At 39.8% G+C, this 13,855-nt stretch overlaps 1 protein-coding gene across 1 annotated transcript; it reads right to left on the reverse strand.

Annotated features, from left to right (window-relative positions):
- Positions 1-236: 236 nt before the first annotated feature.
- SDR42E2 (short chain dehydrogenase/reductase family 42E, member 2) lies at positions 237-13,722 on the reverse strand. Its single transcript, XM_075105077.1, has 13 exons — positions 13,397-13,722; positions 13,065-13,144; positions 10,633-10,996; positions 10,005-10,100; positions 8,944-9,001; positions 8,172-8,290; positions 7,134-7,209; positions 5,621-5,703; positions 4,238-4,375; positions 3,166-3,231; positions 2,467-2,530; positions 1,600-1,673; positions 237-984 (listed from the first exon to the last, which is right to left on the reverse strand). Exons 3-13 carry the CDS (start codon positions 10,951-10,953, stop codon positions 736-738), a joined length of 1,344 nt encoding a protein of 447 aa, XP_074961178.1. The 5' UTR covers positions 10,954-10,996; positions 13,065-13,144; positions 13,397-13,722; the 3' UTR covers positions 237-735.
- Between the last annotated feature and the right edge of the window lie 133 nt (positions 13,723-13,855).

Consider the following 13,855-nt stretch of genomic DNA (forward strand, 5'->3'; position numbering starts at 1 on the left):
CCGTAGTGTCAGATTCCTGTACTGTGACATGAATGCACTTAGCTAATGTAACTTAGCTAATAACTTCAATTTAACTGAAATACACAGTTTTGAATTGTGAAAAAACCCCTAGGCCTCCAAAGTGCCACAAGGTGCTGTGGCAGGTGGCCACACCCCAGGGGTGCAATGGGAAGCGATTCTGCAACAGTGTGCACAGAGGCGCAGGGCAGACTTAGCAAAGTTTCAAGTACACTTTTATTTCCCCTCATATGCAGTGATACAGCTGATTCATGAAAGAAAGTCACACAGTGTGAACTGTCTGTATGGCTGGGATGTGTTATTCACAGTAATGTCTGTCCCTTTGCACATTCCCCAAGGTAGTGAGCCATGCCAGCAGCTGTGGTCGGTTTTTTCTCCTTATTTTAGCCATTTTTCTTTACCAGTAAAGCACTGCAGACTGGCTGTAGCTCTTGTTCTTCCTGCAGGTTTCATTGACTTCAGCAATCAATTTGGAAATTTTTTTTTTTGGGTGTGAAACGAACAGAGGCAACAATCTTGACCCTAGTGTGTTTCAGTGATTTGGCCATAACTGTGTACTGTATTTTAATTTCTCAAGTACAGCTACTGATATGTTACAGTTTTGGTTTTAAATCTAAAAATAACTGCCCGTTTATTGCATTGGGACAAGTAACTATTGTGGAGATCGGAATGATCCAGGTAGCAGTACTGTGACTGTGTACGTGCAGTTTATGCAAGTCAGTGTTGTCTTTCTTTAAAAAAATGCAGAACTGAAAGGCTATCAAATCTTAAAGAAAGAAAGATCAAACTTAAACTAACAATTAAAGAAAGCAAAACTTTGAGGAAGATGTGATGACGCTGGGCTTCTGGTCTGGATTTAATGTAATGGTCCACAGAATCGGCAAATGCAAACTTCTCTGGGCTGTACCCCAGCTGACTCCGCGCCTTGTCTATTCGAAATGTATGAGTTATAGAAATGTTCTGTACCTGTAGGGCAAAAGAGTCAACATACAAAGATATGAATACCTAGGGAATTGGAACAAAGTCTGTATAGCAAAGACACAGTTAAAGGAAATGTAAAATAAAAAAACACCACAACATTATATCAATGTCCTATTGACATATGTCACATTATTTTTAAAATTGTTCACTCAGAAAGGAGAATCTTGAAAGCCCAAAGAGGCAGAAAAAGCTGCAAAGCAGAATCTTCTAGTCTCAAAAACATCCATTAAAAAAATGTTCTGCACTCTTGTTTATGTACCTAAGGAGGCAGACAAAAGCCATCTCTTAGATTACTAAATATCTTCAGAAATTAAGGCCCAAGTGACCAGCCAAAGCCATACAGAATACTGGGCCTTGGAAGGAAGGAGCTGAAGCAGTCTCTCCCACATGGCAAGCATAAGCTCTTACTTTTCAAAGATTATGGTAACGAGCATAATATTTTGCCTAAAATGTATGATGCATACATTTGCCTTGGAAACTGGAGGCTGAAGTAGTACTTGTGGATTTTACTTTCTGCTGACTTAATCTTAAATTGTACCCCAGTATTAACACGTACTTAAGTATCCTGTAAGAATTAAGGAGAGTTTACAAAGACTTTACCTCATTTCTAGTCAGCAGTGGGGACAGTTCAACAAATGGCTTCAGCGTCAGATGGAGGTATTCCATTATCATGGCTGCATAACAAAAGATTTCTACTTTAGGTAAGAGTAGTAAATTTCTATGCCTTTATGATTTTGGCATATCTCATGCTGTCCATAATAGTGAAGGATAATCACATGCCTAAGAGCCCGGGGCACCATTACTAATACCAACAGGACTACTTGCTCACAAGGGGCTGGATTTAATACTTCAGTCAGCATGAATTAGGGTGTTTGTGTGAAAAGGGTTTGGAGGGTTGGTGACAGGTCTAGTGAGAAGCTCATGAGATTTTATAAAACTAAATACTCCAAGTGGGATTCTGTCTTAGCTGCACATGGGGTTGGTTCTGGAGAGAGCACGTGTTACAGGAGAACAAGAAATTTACCCATGCAGCAAAGCAGATATTCTTCAGTGTCCTTCATGAAGTCATGGATTTTTACATTTAACTTTTGGTATTTATACCATTAACTCCACAAAGTTATAAATCTGTTAAGTCCTACATAAAACCTGTTTTTGTGGAACTTACTTAAATAACAGATCATTCTGGTTTCACACACTGCATACACACAGCATAGAGCTGAGCCTCACCCCTAACCTGCTGCGCACTGGATGAGCCCGCAGCATATTATTTTTATACATGAAGCTGCAAATTGTGGGCAAATTAAAAAAACCCCAAAACATTATATTACAATTAGGAATGAGGGTAGTGTGGACAGGAAAGAGAAATGTTAAATAGTTATAAAACACCTTTAATTAGTATTTATATATTATTTATATTATTACATAATTATATTATTTATATTTATTAAAATGATAAAATACTTTTACCTGATGCATAAACTAAGGAAGTAGGAATACGTATCCATGGCTTACTGCAACCTAATCTTTCAAACTGAAATAAATTTTAAAAACAGTGAAAAAACCAGAAACCTCAAACAAGTTTTAAAGTTTCAATACAGTAGATATTTGTGGAAATATTTACTGATAAAACAGAAAAATTAATCATTGCTGGTACTATTTGAGTTTTAATTTTTCAGGGGATTCCTATTAAATGTCACATGCAGACACTATGTAATTTTCAAGTGGCAGTCTTAAAAAAAGGAAAAAACAATTAGAATGATCGATCGAAATGTCATGGTGCTCTGATACCTAATTTAACATTGTGTCATATTTATGGTTTTGAGCCTATCATTTTGAGCCTATGTCTATTACAGATTAATAATTAGGATTTATATTTTTTGTCCACCCAAAATAGCCACCGTTATCAGATGCACAACTCAGAAGAGGATATTGGTTTAGAAGGTCCTTTGGTCTCAGTGAAGACAGTTGCTTTAATGTAATATTTTAGGTAGGCTTTGTTACAGCACTGATCACGCTGAATTTTAAGCAGGAATTAAACCAACATTCAGAACAGAGCTCTTATACCTGAAGCAAACATACCAAATGTAAGATGCATATAAAAGCTGGAGCTTTATACAGTCAAAGAAATTAATGTATTTGGAGATAAAGTGTATGCATTGTACGTACAAGTGGAGTTAACCATTCAAAAAGGTTGAATTTTTCACCATCATTAATGAAATACACCTGGCCACTCTGTTAAAGAGGTAGAGGAGAGACAAGTTAGTAAAAACAATACTGCATATATATTGACTTATTCTTCTTTATCTCACTCCTTATTAACAGCTGAAAAATAATACAGCAATATATTCATGGATGTACATCCAAGCCAACAAACTATCTACATGTGTTTCGGTCAGTTGCACTAATGTGTGCAATGAAATTGGTGGACAAGTGGGTTATGTGATTAACATGCCTTGGTATAACTTGTTTACTACCAATGTGCCTATACAGAATGTCTATACTGACTCTGCAGAGATTACCATGTGCACTGCAAGTGGTGCCACATCTAACTTGTGCTGTTAACACACGCTTGCTAAATGGTGGGACATGTGCTGCGCTCAGTCTAGTTAACTCATTGAAATCTCTAAGACTCCATCTGTGTAACCAAGGCGTAAGTCACCTCTTCTTCTTTTGCCTTTAGGGTTTTAGAAAAAGTAGTTTAATCTACCTTGAAAATCTTTCTAATACACTTTAAGGGTATTCTAGGGGCTTCTAGGTCAAATAAAAAACTGTGTTTACAAGGAAGAAAACAGTTGCACCTATTTTTGAAATCAATGAACCCAAATAAAATGTGCTTTCATTTGCATATGGTATGGGAAGAACTGATAATCATAGTTCAGAACATTAAGTCTGGACCTATATACAGGGAAACAGGATAAATCTGCCTGAACTTCCAGTTTAATTCCCGACGTAGCAAACATTCTTTGTTCATCTTCCAGAAATGGCAAATATTATACTACAAAAATGCAAAGATGGACATATCCTTACAGAACTGAATATTCCAACTCTTAACATGCTGCACAGCCAGTGCTGCCAGGTCCCACACTGTTCATAGCACATTGGTCAACTAAAACCAGAGACAACAACAGGACCATAACACATACTTAATTACTGCTGCTCCAGTAGTTACTGTAGTACAGGGTACAGTGGCAGGATCCACTGTCAAATGAACACTGTGGTGCTTTTATTGTTTACTTACAGCTATGTAGTTCTTTTCAGGGGTGAGAGCTTCAGCAGCTAGAATTTGAGCTTGTACAAGGTTCTGTGCATGCACCCAGTTCATTTTAGCAGAAGGATCCCCAAACTTGAAGCTAAGGAGCCCTCTCTCAATATTCTTCTGCAGAAATAAACAAACATGAAACCAAAGCAACATGGGTTTTAAAATGAGGTACAGTGCACTTTCTTGTCCAGCTGTTTGTCTCTACTTAAAAAAAAAATTACATGAATCCATTAAAAAGAGCCAAGAGGAGTGCAGAGCGCTCTAAAAATATTGCTCAGGAGGAAGGATCAAAGAACATATTGAACACAATATGTCCTGAATTTACAAAAAATGCAAGTCTATTCAAGGATAAGTAAAATATTGTATGGAAAGGTAAGATACAGTTCTGAATGGATCAAAAGTATTTGCAATATCAAATTTAATAGCTTTGGCTGGGAAAAAAATGGAAAGTAATGCTAGGTGTCACATTTTTCATTTAACAGGTACATTTTAGAAACTGCAAAATGTGACAGTTGCATAATGCCTTCAAGTGGGCTCATAATAAATAAGCTTGAAATCTTGAACAGAAATTTTAAAATACTATTTTTTTTTCCAGGGGCTAAAGAAAACATCTCAGTTTTAACTAAAATGACACTCACCATTCTTAAAAAGTATTTTATTTAGAAGACGATGAAGTATATTTTGACTGACTTCAATATGATTCCCTACCTCAGCCACAAAACAAAAATGTTTACTTTGTAGTAAGCTTGAAGCTATTCTTTCCTCAAAGCTGTGCGTAACTTAATATTGTACTGATTCTTCTAAAATAACTGACTCATACAGTTCTACAGGGATCGTATTCTAAACACTGTACCAGTCCTACAAGTTAAGAGACAGCGAGTGGAAAAGAGTAAAACATGAGCACCTCAGCTGTTTGCCCTTTAGTAACCTATTGTGCCAGGAGGTGCTTCCGACTCCTTAACTTGTTTCATTGGATAGTGAAAGCTGCTAATAGCTGAGACTGGAAATAAGATATTTTGCCGTATCTCTTTTCATTAATATTTTAAACCATTTGGTGTAAGTTGCATGTAGACAGACATTTGAAATATCATAGATTGGCCTGAGTCTTATAACTATATTAAGCATTAAATTATAAAGCTGGACTTACATCTGTTTGCATGTTAAAAAAAGGCTTTTCTAATGTACTGTATGTTCTTTACAGATACAATGTAGTGCCTGTTAACAATAGTTCTAATATCCTCAACAGACAATTGAATTTATGAATTGCTGCCCAGTAAGAAATTCAGTCAATTTATAACACAAATAAGTGATGCTGTTGTATATCATAGAAAATTCTGCTGGTTAAAAAATTAAAATACCTACTGCTAGCCTTGGCAAGTGTCTTTGCTCATCTGGTCCATAGATGCCTGGTGGGCGAAGAACACACGTATAGAGTATTCCACCTCCTAGAAGAATTGATAAGACCATTCTTCAGTGACTTTCACATGACTACGTTACATCTTTCTTTGTATGAATCAAAGACTGTGGTAGCAGAACTTACTCTGAAATTAATTAACTTCATCATCTTAAAAAATAATACACAGCAAAAGATGTGAATTAGTAGCTGGATATTAAGTTGGCAGATCAGAACATGCAAAATAGCAAGGTAGGATTCAGAGAAGTCCTGCCAGCATAGTCAGGTTCCTAGAAATTACCAGATATTTCAAAACCTCTTTCTAACCAATCCTTTGTCTCTGTGCCAAAGCAGTGAATGAATGTGCCAACAGTGGTGATGAGTTTGCTGAAGTGAGCAAGGTATTGGTAAGAAAGTGGAATAAAACCAACTAATGTCACACAAAATTATTGATGGGAAACAGTGACTCACTAGCACTACAAGATAGAGCTGAAATGTTCTCAACAGCAGGCACAGCCAGCTCCTGCTAGAACTGCTCTAGAAGCCCTTGGTAACTTCAGTGGGGGAAAGTAAGGACCATCATAAAAATCCAGTCACTTCCCAAGTATCTCAGTTGGCTGGTTGGTTCATCATCTGCTAATAACTGAACCTGATGGTTCTTGAAAACATGCAAAACAATCCTGCTATGGCACAGGACCACAATGGGATGTTTGGAACAATGGCATTCTAGTTTCATTGAGAGATGCAGGACTGTGTATTGCTCCTAAAATGAAGAGGGTCTTTGATGTGAAGAGCTGCTGAAGAAAGAGGAAGCAAGGAAAAAAACCTTTATTTTTAAAACTAAGTATATTGGAGTAGAATGCCCATCAATGACTTTATATCTCTTTATAGCCCTCTGCAAGTATCAAGTGGAGAGATTCTTTTCTGTAAGTTGTCTACAGCTAAATTTAGCTCAGTATCACTTTGACACATAGAATCACATTGCACTTTACATGAATTTGTTTTGCACTGGCAGTTATAGTATCTCACAGGTGAGCTTAAATATTCAAGTGTATAACTGGCTTCCTCAACATGGAAAACTTTGGGAAGCACTAATAAATAATTCCAGGCTGTAGTATCAGGTGTCTTCTTCAGATTTTAATATATGACTCAATTTAATCAGCATTCATGTTTTACTTTTGTTGCATAATAGAGTGACATTAAACACTTGTTTAATTTATAGCTGTCTGCATTCTCCAGTTAACATGCTGCACTCATTGCTACCATGCTAAAACCTTTTACGGACTCTGTGGGAACTTAAAACTGATTAAAAGCGGTTTTTAAGTGAAAATCTTCTATTTTGTGCGAGGGGGTAGATAACTTGATTTTATAATTGCTGGACAGTCTTGTCCACTAAGGATTGATATGGGATACAGGATGTTAGTGAGGAACAAGAAGAGGAGGAGTAAATTCCACTCTGAACTCATGCTAAGATGAAAGTACCTGCTAGTGGAGTTCCATTAGCTGCTAGTACCATTTGTTCTGCAATTGATTTGGTTCTGGAATAATGATCAACATGCTACAGAGAGAAAGCAAATATATTTTTATCTATTCCTGAAATGACAGAACAGAGGGGCATCTCTTCTCCAATGTTTTTTACTTAGCATATGGCAACAATTACCTCAAAATACAGAAGCTGCAGGGTATTAGTTTAGGATAAAACACATGCATATTGCTAAGATAAGCAAGCATTTTTGTTTATTCAAATCCAGTTAATTAATTTCAGCACATTTGAGAAGCAATAAATACATGTATGCTTTGAATGGTGCCAAGAATGTAATTGATCACTACTTTGTAATCTGGATTTCTTTTTCAGGTAATGGAAAAGCCAAAAGCCAAGTTTTAAAGACATTACGATTGGTCTGAATTATCCTGTTCACTTCCTTGTGACACTGTCCCAGAGAAAATATTATTTGATATATTATTCAACATATTATTCAATATTTTCTCTACCCATCTGTACTTGAAAGATGGTGAAGTATTTGATGGAGAGAGGAGGGACACAAAAACCAACTGTGTATGCAAAGCACCCAGAATTACTTTCTCCTTTTTAATTAAATGCAAGAAAACCATATAAAAATAGGCTGCTTTTCCATATCAGCTCTACATTGAATATGTAATCTTCCATATGGGAGAAACAGAAAAATCATATAAATAATAAATGGCTAAAGAGGCACCAAGCCATATAACACAATCCCTATGTCCAGGTGGAATTTCATTGATGTTAAGAGGACACTGTATGAATTATTCTCCAAAATCAAGGCCTTGGTAGGAAACAGAGAAATATATACTGCAGTGTACATAAAACTGATGTGTTAAGGTTGTGAATAGCATCTACAAAAAGTGTAAGGAGTTTTCTTTCTTCTTTCTTGTACCTGGATTCTGGCACCAGGCAAAACATGGTCATGGAAACTTTAGGCTTTTTCAGAAACAAGAAAGTAAACAAAGATGAAACTTGAAAATATAATACAACCAAAATACCTTTTCAATTGGAAAATATGGCACAGTTTCCTCATCTCCATCTTCAATAGGAAGCCCTCCAAACACCACATTTACTGTACTGGTGTATATCAATCTAGTGATGTTCCTTTGTTTACAGGCTGCAGCAATGTATAAAGTAAATTAGTTTAGTGGAAACAAAAAATACGGAAAAAAGTCCGTATGACCTTTTTCTGAGAAACTGTCAAATCTTAAAAGAGCAAAGCCTTCCATTTTATGATTGGGTGATTTAAAGTGCAAAGCATATTTATTGAGAAGACATCAGTGTAGAACCAAGTCCTTTATAGTCTGGTACATCCTAATTTGGGTGCTGTAAGCTAACACTGTGCCTCTGGGAGGGCCGCTACCAGCCCAGCGAGGTGGGCTTCAGCTCTGGCCGGGCAGGTGGCCAGAAGTCCATCTGCTTTGAGGGCTGCCCACTACCTGTGCACGAGCTATCAGATAGCAACGAGATTTACTGCTACAGGATACACATGGAAATAATTAACGCCTTGCATGGATGTGGATTCTGACAGCAGGTCAAACGTGGTTACAAAAAACTGAAGTAGTTGAACTACAGTGCCAGCTCTCATATCACACCCCATAGCAGAATCGAGTGTAAAGATCCCCAATGACATGTTTCCTCATCTTCTGCCAACAATATAAAGTATTTGGTAAAAACCACTGTGTGCCAAAAAAGCCAACTGGCTATTTCCAAGTGGTGCACTATTTTGATATGCTATACCAATGCCCATCGGCAAGGTTAGATACGTACCATCAATGATGAATCTTGTTCCATGAATATTTACAGTCTCAATCTCTTCTCTGTGCAACTAGGAAAATAAAGAAATTGTGCATTTTTTAATAATATACATTTTAAATTCTATAGGGGTATGTTATACACGTCCCCAAATAAAGGTAATGAGTTTAGTGCTTTGATTACAAAAAAAGATAATTTAGACTGCTGTTTCAGGCTTCAAGAAGTCAAATAATTATTTTTAAATTATACCTGTACTTTTCTTATATTTTTACAGACTAGCCTGCTTGAAGCAAAGAGAATCACAGTGCTTCTGAACATACATTTACAGTTATTACACATCTTGCAGCTGATATGTTATATGTCCATGTTTCAGTAGCACTTCAGTGACCAGTTGCCTCTACCCAGAGCAATTCCAAGTATGCATTGCTTAATTGCAAACATCTTTGGATGAGCTATTCTATGCAGCTAAGGTAATTACCAATGTTCCTTTTATTAAATAAGGTAAGAAAGGGGGTGTGTTTGTGTTTGTAATTCTAATCACAAAAATTGTGGCTCAGAGTCCTACATTGAGTACATCCTTTCAGCTTTTTACCCAATGGCAAACAATTAAGACTTGGAATACAGCCATTGTTATCATTTAGTTATATAAAATAATTTACAATTTAGTTCAGGTTCTATTCCTCCCGGTTGACCTTATACCTAGGAGTTCTATGTGAAAGGTTTAGCAAAGGATCAGGGTTTTGGAGAGAACCTGTCTCCCTTGTCTTTCCTTATGTCCTCGCACTATTTCAGAACTCTTCAATGCCATTTCCAACCCAACAGCTCTCCCAGGGTGCTGGTGGAGCCTCTAATGGGGAGGAAATAATTTCACAACTGGGAAAACAGTCCTGTAAGCAGGCTGCTTGCAGCTAGCACACCAGTTTGCACAGAGCAGTTTACCAGAACAGCATGGACATAGATTCAGGCTCTCAGGATAATTTGAAGAGATAAAATCTAACACGCAGTGATACAGCGTCAGGTCTCTTACCCTCAGTGTGGGCAGTCACACAGAAAAATACAAAACTATTTGGACTCACTTGCTCTCTTCCTGACATTCCATATGAAGCTACATGAAACACACAGTCAGCCCCTTCACAGGCTGCAAATATGGCATCATAATCCCTGACATCTGCCTGTAATACATAAGAAAAGATATTTGAACTTGAAATCAAAGCTGCAGGTTGGCATTTGTCATATAGTGGGTTAGCACAGAGGGAATGCATATATATAATTGTACTTACTGCACACCCTGGGACTGAAAACTAGGCCCATTTCAGTACTTGCTGATAATCATACTTTTCTTCCATAGAACTCAAAGGACTTTAAAAAAGTTCATTAAGCCTCATAATACCCCTATGTTCATTCTACAGGTGATTAAACCAAGGCACAGGTGAGGGCAGTGACCGGCTGCTGAGGAGTACTTCAGAGTCAGAGGCGAAGCGGGTACTCTGTGCTAGGCATGACAGGTTTCGTTGTTTTCCTTATTTCAGGCATGCTAAAATCAGTTGACCAAAAAATTGTGTGGGATATTTAGACAGTTGAAAAGATTATTGAAATTTACAATAATTTGCAGTTAGGTATCTGGATCCTGTTACAACCAGTAAGACATTATGGGAAAGACAAATTAACTAATTTTGACTGTTGTGAAAATATAATTTATCATACCTGGATACACACTACTCCATTGGGAATTTCCCAGGTGGGCTTGTGTATGTCATACAGAACAACAGAAGCTCCTGCCTTGGCAAGAGCACATCCCAGCTTGTATCCAAAATAGCCTCCGCCGCCTGTCACCACAGCTCTCATACTTGTTCCGTTCACTTTGGAGTTAGAGGTTTGGTGCCAGGGTGTTGCTACCCCGCTCAGTATAAGTTTTCTGTCAGTGAAATACTGTCTTCTATTACCAGACACATGTAACAATTTCTCCTCCATGTTGAAAATTGCTCCATAGCGCTCCTGGATGCCGACGATTCCAGTGAGTTTCATGTTAAGCTCTATTCACATCAGCAAGGTTCTACTTTAATGCAACCTGTTTAAGAGAGATAAAGACAAAAGCAGAACACTAGCTACGAAAGATTCAGGCTTCAAAGATTTCTTTTAAAAGACCCATTTAAATTTTCTGCTTAGATCATTTAAGACCTTTTTAAACTGTAATTTTCACATTTTACAAATATTCGTCTGTATGCTGTATTAAAGACAGCATCCTGAAAACACATAACAAAGGTTGCATGTTTTGAATTAAATATTTATTTGCAAATGGGATCCAGAATAATAAAAGAAAAACGGAAAAATAAAAATTCCCCTAGTGCAGAGAACATGAATTCAAATATTTTCCACAAATGGGTCAGAATTAGAATAACGGTACAGACCATAATTTTTTATTAGCAGAAGAGAAATTGCCACCTGTGTGAAATGCATCCCCTTGTCTTAGTTCACTGTGTTCTGCTCTGTGTCACAAGCTCAGAGACGGCCTTTAGGGGTCAGGTGTGATACCTGAATTTGAAATCTTGGACTGTCAGGAAAACACTAAAGATGAACAAATTGCATTGAAGTTTCTGTGCTTAAACCAGCAAGCAAGGGCAAGTGGAACAGCAGCACAAAACATCCCCTAAAACAAAAGAAATCTTTAATGCTTCTTCCACTTGTCCCTGGTTTATCACAAAGACAGACATCTGAGAAAAGTGGTATTTCCAACTCCTTTCTAAGTAGCAGCAGCTGAATGTGAATTAAGAATACACCGTGTCTTTATCATTGGCAGTGATGGAGTTGAGATGAACGAGGATTTCAGAAGGGAAGAGGAATGCCTTATGCTAACTCGGTGTCTTTAGGTGTATCAAAGAACGAGGTTATCAAACCCCTCACTTCCCAGCGGAACTAGAGTGAAATAATTGCCATGTGACAGAAGGGGTCACTGAGCGTATTAAGAAAAAAGTAACGGTGAATTATTTAGGCCTTAAACTTCTGTGCAATGGTCAGGGGTTCATCCCAGACGAGGCGTTTTAGAGGCTGCAGCTGCCGATCCGCGTAGTTCCCCACCTCCCTTCCCTGTCCGCAATGAAAGATTTAGCGTCACCCGAGCTCCCGCGGCGACTCTCTGCATCTCACTTGCAAATTTGCCGGGGAAGGGCGCTGCGGGGGGACGGCGCCGCTCGGCCCCGGGCCCGGCACCCCGCAGGGCGGCCGTTGGGGCTGCTCCGTGTCCCCCCCACCCCCGCCCCGGGGCCGTTGGGCGCCGCCCGCGGGGCCCAGGAGCGGAAGCGGCACCGCCGCGTCCCCGCCGCGCTCGGGCTGCGGCTCCGGGCCGGGGGCTCCCCGCCGCCAGCCCCCGCGGCCACCCGGCCCCCGCCGCCGGGCAGCGCGCCGGCCTCCTCGGCGTCCCGCAGCACCTCCCGGCCCCCCTCATCCCGCAGCATCTCTGGCATCCCACTGCACTCACAGGCTCCCACAGCCCCCCTCGGGTCCCACATCCCCTCACCCCGGGGTCCCACAGCCCCCCTGGGGTCCCACTCATTTTGCAGCAACTTTGGAATGCCACAACCTTCTTGGGATATTGCTCATCCCACAGCACCCTTGGGAGCCCACAGCATCCCTGGGATCCCACGGCATTCCTGGGGTCTCACAGCATTCCTGGGATCCCACGTCATTCCTGGGGTCCCACAGCATTTCTGGGATTCTGCTCATCCCACAGCAGTCTTGGGAGCCCACAGCATTCCTGGGATCCCACAGCATTCCTGGGAACCCACGGCATCCCTGGGATCCAACAGCGTCCTACAGCACCTCTAGGATTCTGCTCGTCCCACAGCACCCTCGGGAGCCCACAGCATCCTGGAGATCCTAGAGCATTCCTGGGATCCTACAGCATTCCTGGGATTTTGCTCATCCCACAGCACCCTTGGAAGCCCACAGCGTTCCTAGGTTCCCACAGCATTCCTGGGATCCCATGGCATCCCTGGGATCCCACAGCATCCTATAGCACCTCTAGGATTCTGCTCATCCCACAGCACCCTTGGGAGCCCACAGCATCCCAGGGATCTTAGAGCATTCCTGGGATTCCGCAGCTCCCCTGAGATCCCACAGTATCCTATGGTGGCTCTTACCTCTATGTGTCTTCGTACAGCCAGGACCACTGCAGGAAAGCATCCTGTGGGTGGCTAGGGCTCTGTCCACACTGAGCTACCTGTTGAACAGGTTGTTCAGGGAAAATTTTAATCATTTAAAGACACACTTGCAATTATGTTAGAGCGTAAGTAACTCGAACAATAGTCAGCTTAAACTAAGATTCAGTAAAGACTGATGGAATTGAGCCCCCAGCTGATACTAAAATTTGTCTTAAAACTTCAAATACTGGATTTGTAATGATAAAGCAATTGAATTAAGCCAGGTAGTATTAGTCAGTACTGTTATAACAGTGATATAAAAAGCATCTTACCTGAAATAACAGACCAGAGGTCTGACATCACAGGGCTGGAATGGCATAACTCCAGGGGGACTTGCAAATGCAAAACCAGTGAATTCCTCCGTTAGTCCGTACTGAGGAGTATCCACAAAAAGGCCAGAGTCTGCATTTCTCACTGGGCTGCAGTCAGCTTCCCGGCATCTCTTCTGAAAAGTGTCAGTGTGATCCAGGATGCAGTCCCGAGCTATTAGTCTGATAAAAGCAATATATGAAAGATTTGTAAATAACTAATTGAAGCAAATTAAATGTTTGCATAGTTAAAATGCTGGGAAGCAACTTTATACTTGTGGTTTTCTATTCTTCATTCCTAGGGAAACAAAGCTTGTGCAGTGCCTCCTGCTGTGCTTGTCAGTCGGCTGCACCTCTGTATTGATAAATTTTGAACTTAACCGGTTTTAAGCACACTTGTCTAAGTGGATAAAGGTCTCATAT

This window comes from Phalacrocorax aristotelis, chromosome 10 (assembly GCF_949628215.1).
Source record: "Phalacrocorax aristotelis chromosome 10, bGulAri2.1, whole genome shotgun sequence".
In the NCBI taxonomy this organism is placed as follows: Eukaryota; Metazoa; Chordata; class Aves; order Suliformes; family Phalacrocoracidae; genus Phalacrocorax; species Phalacrocorax aristotelis.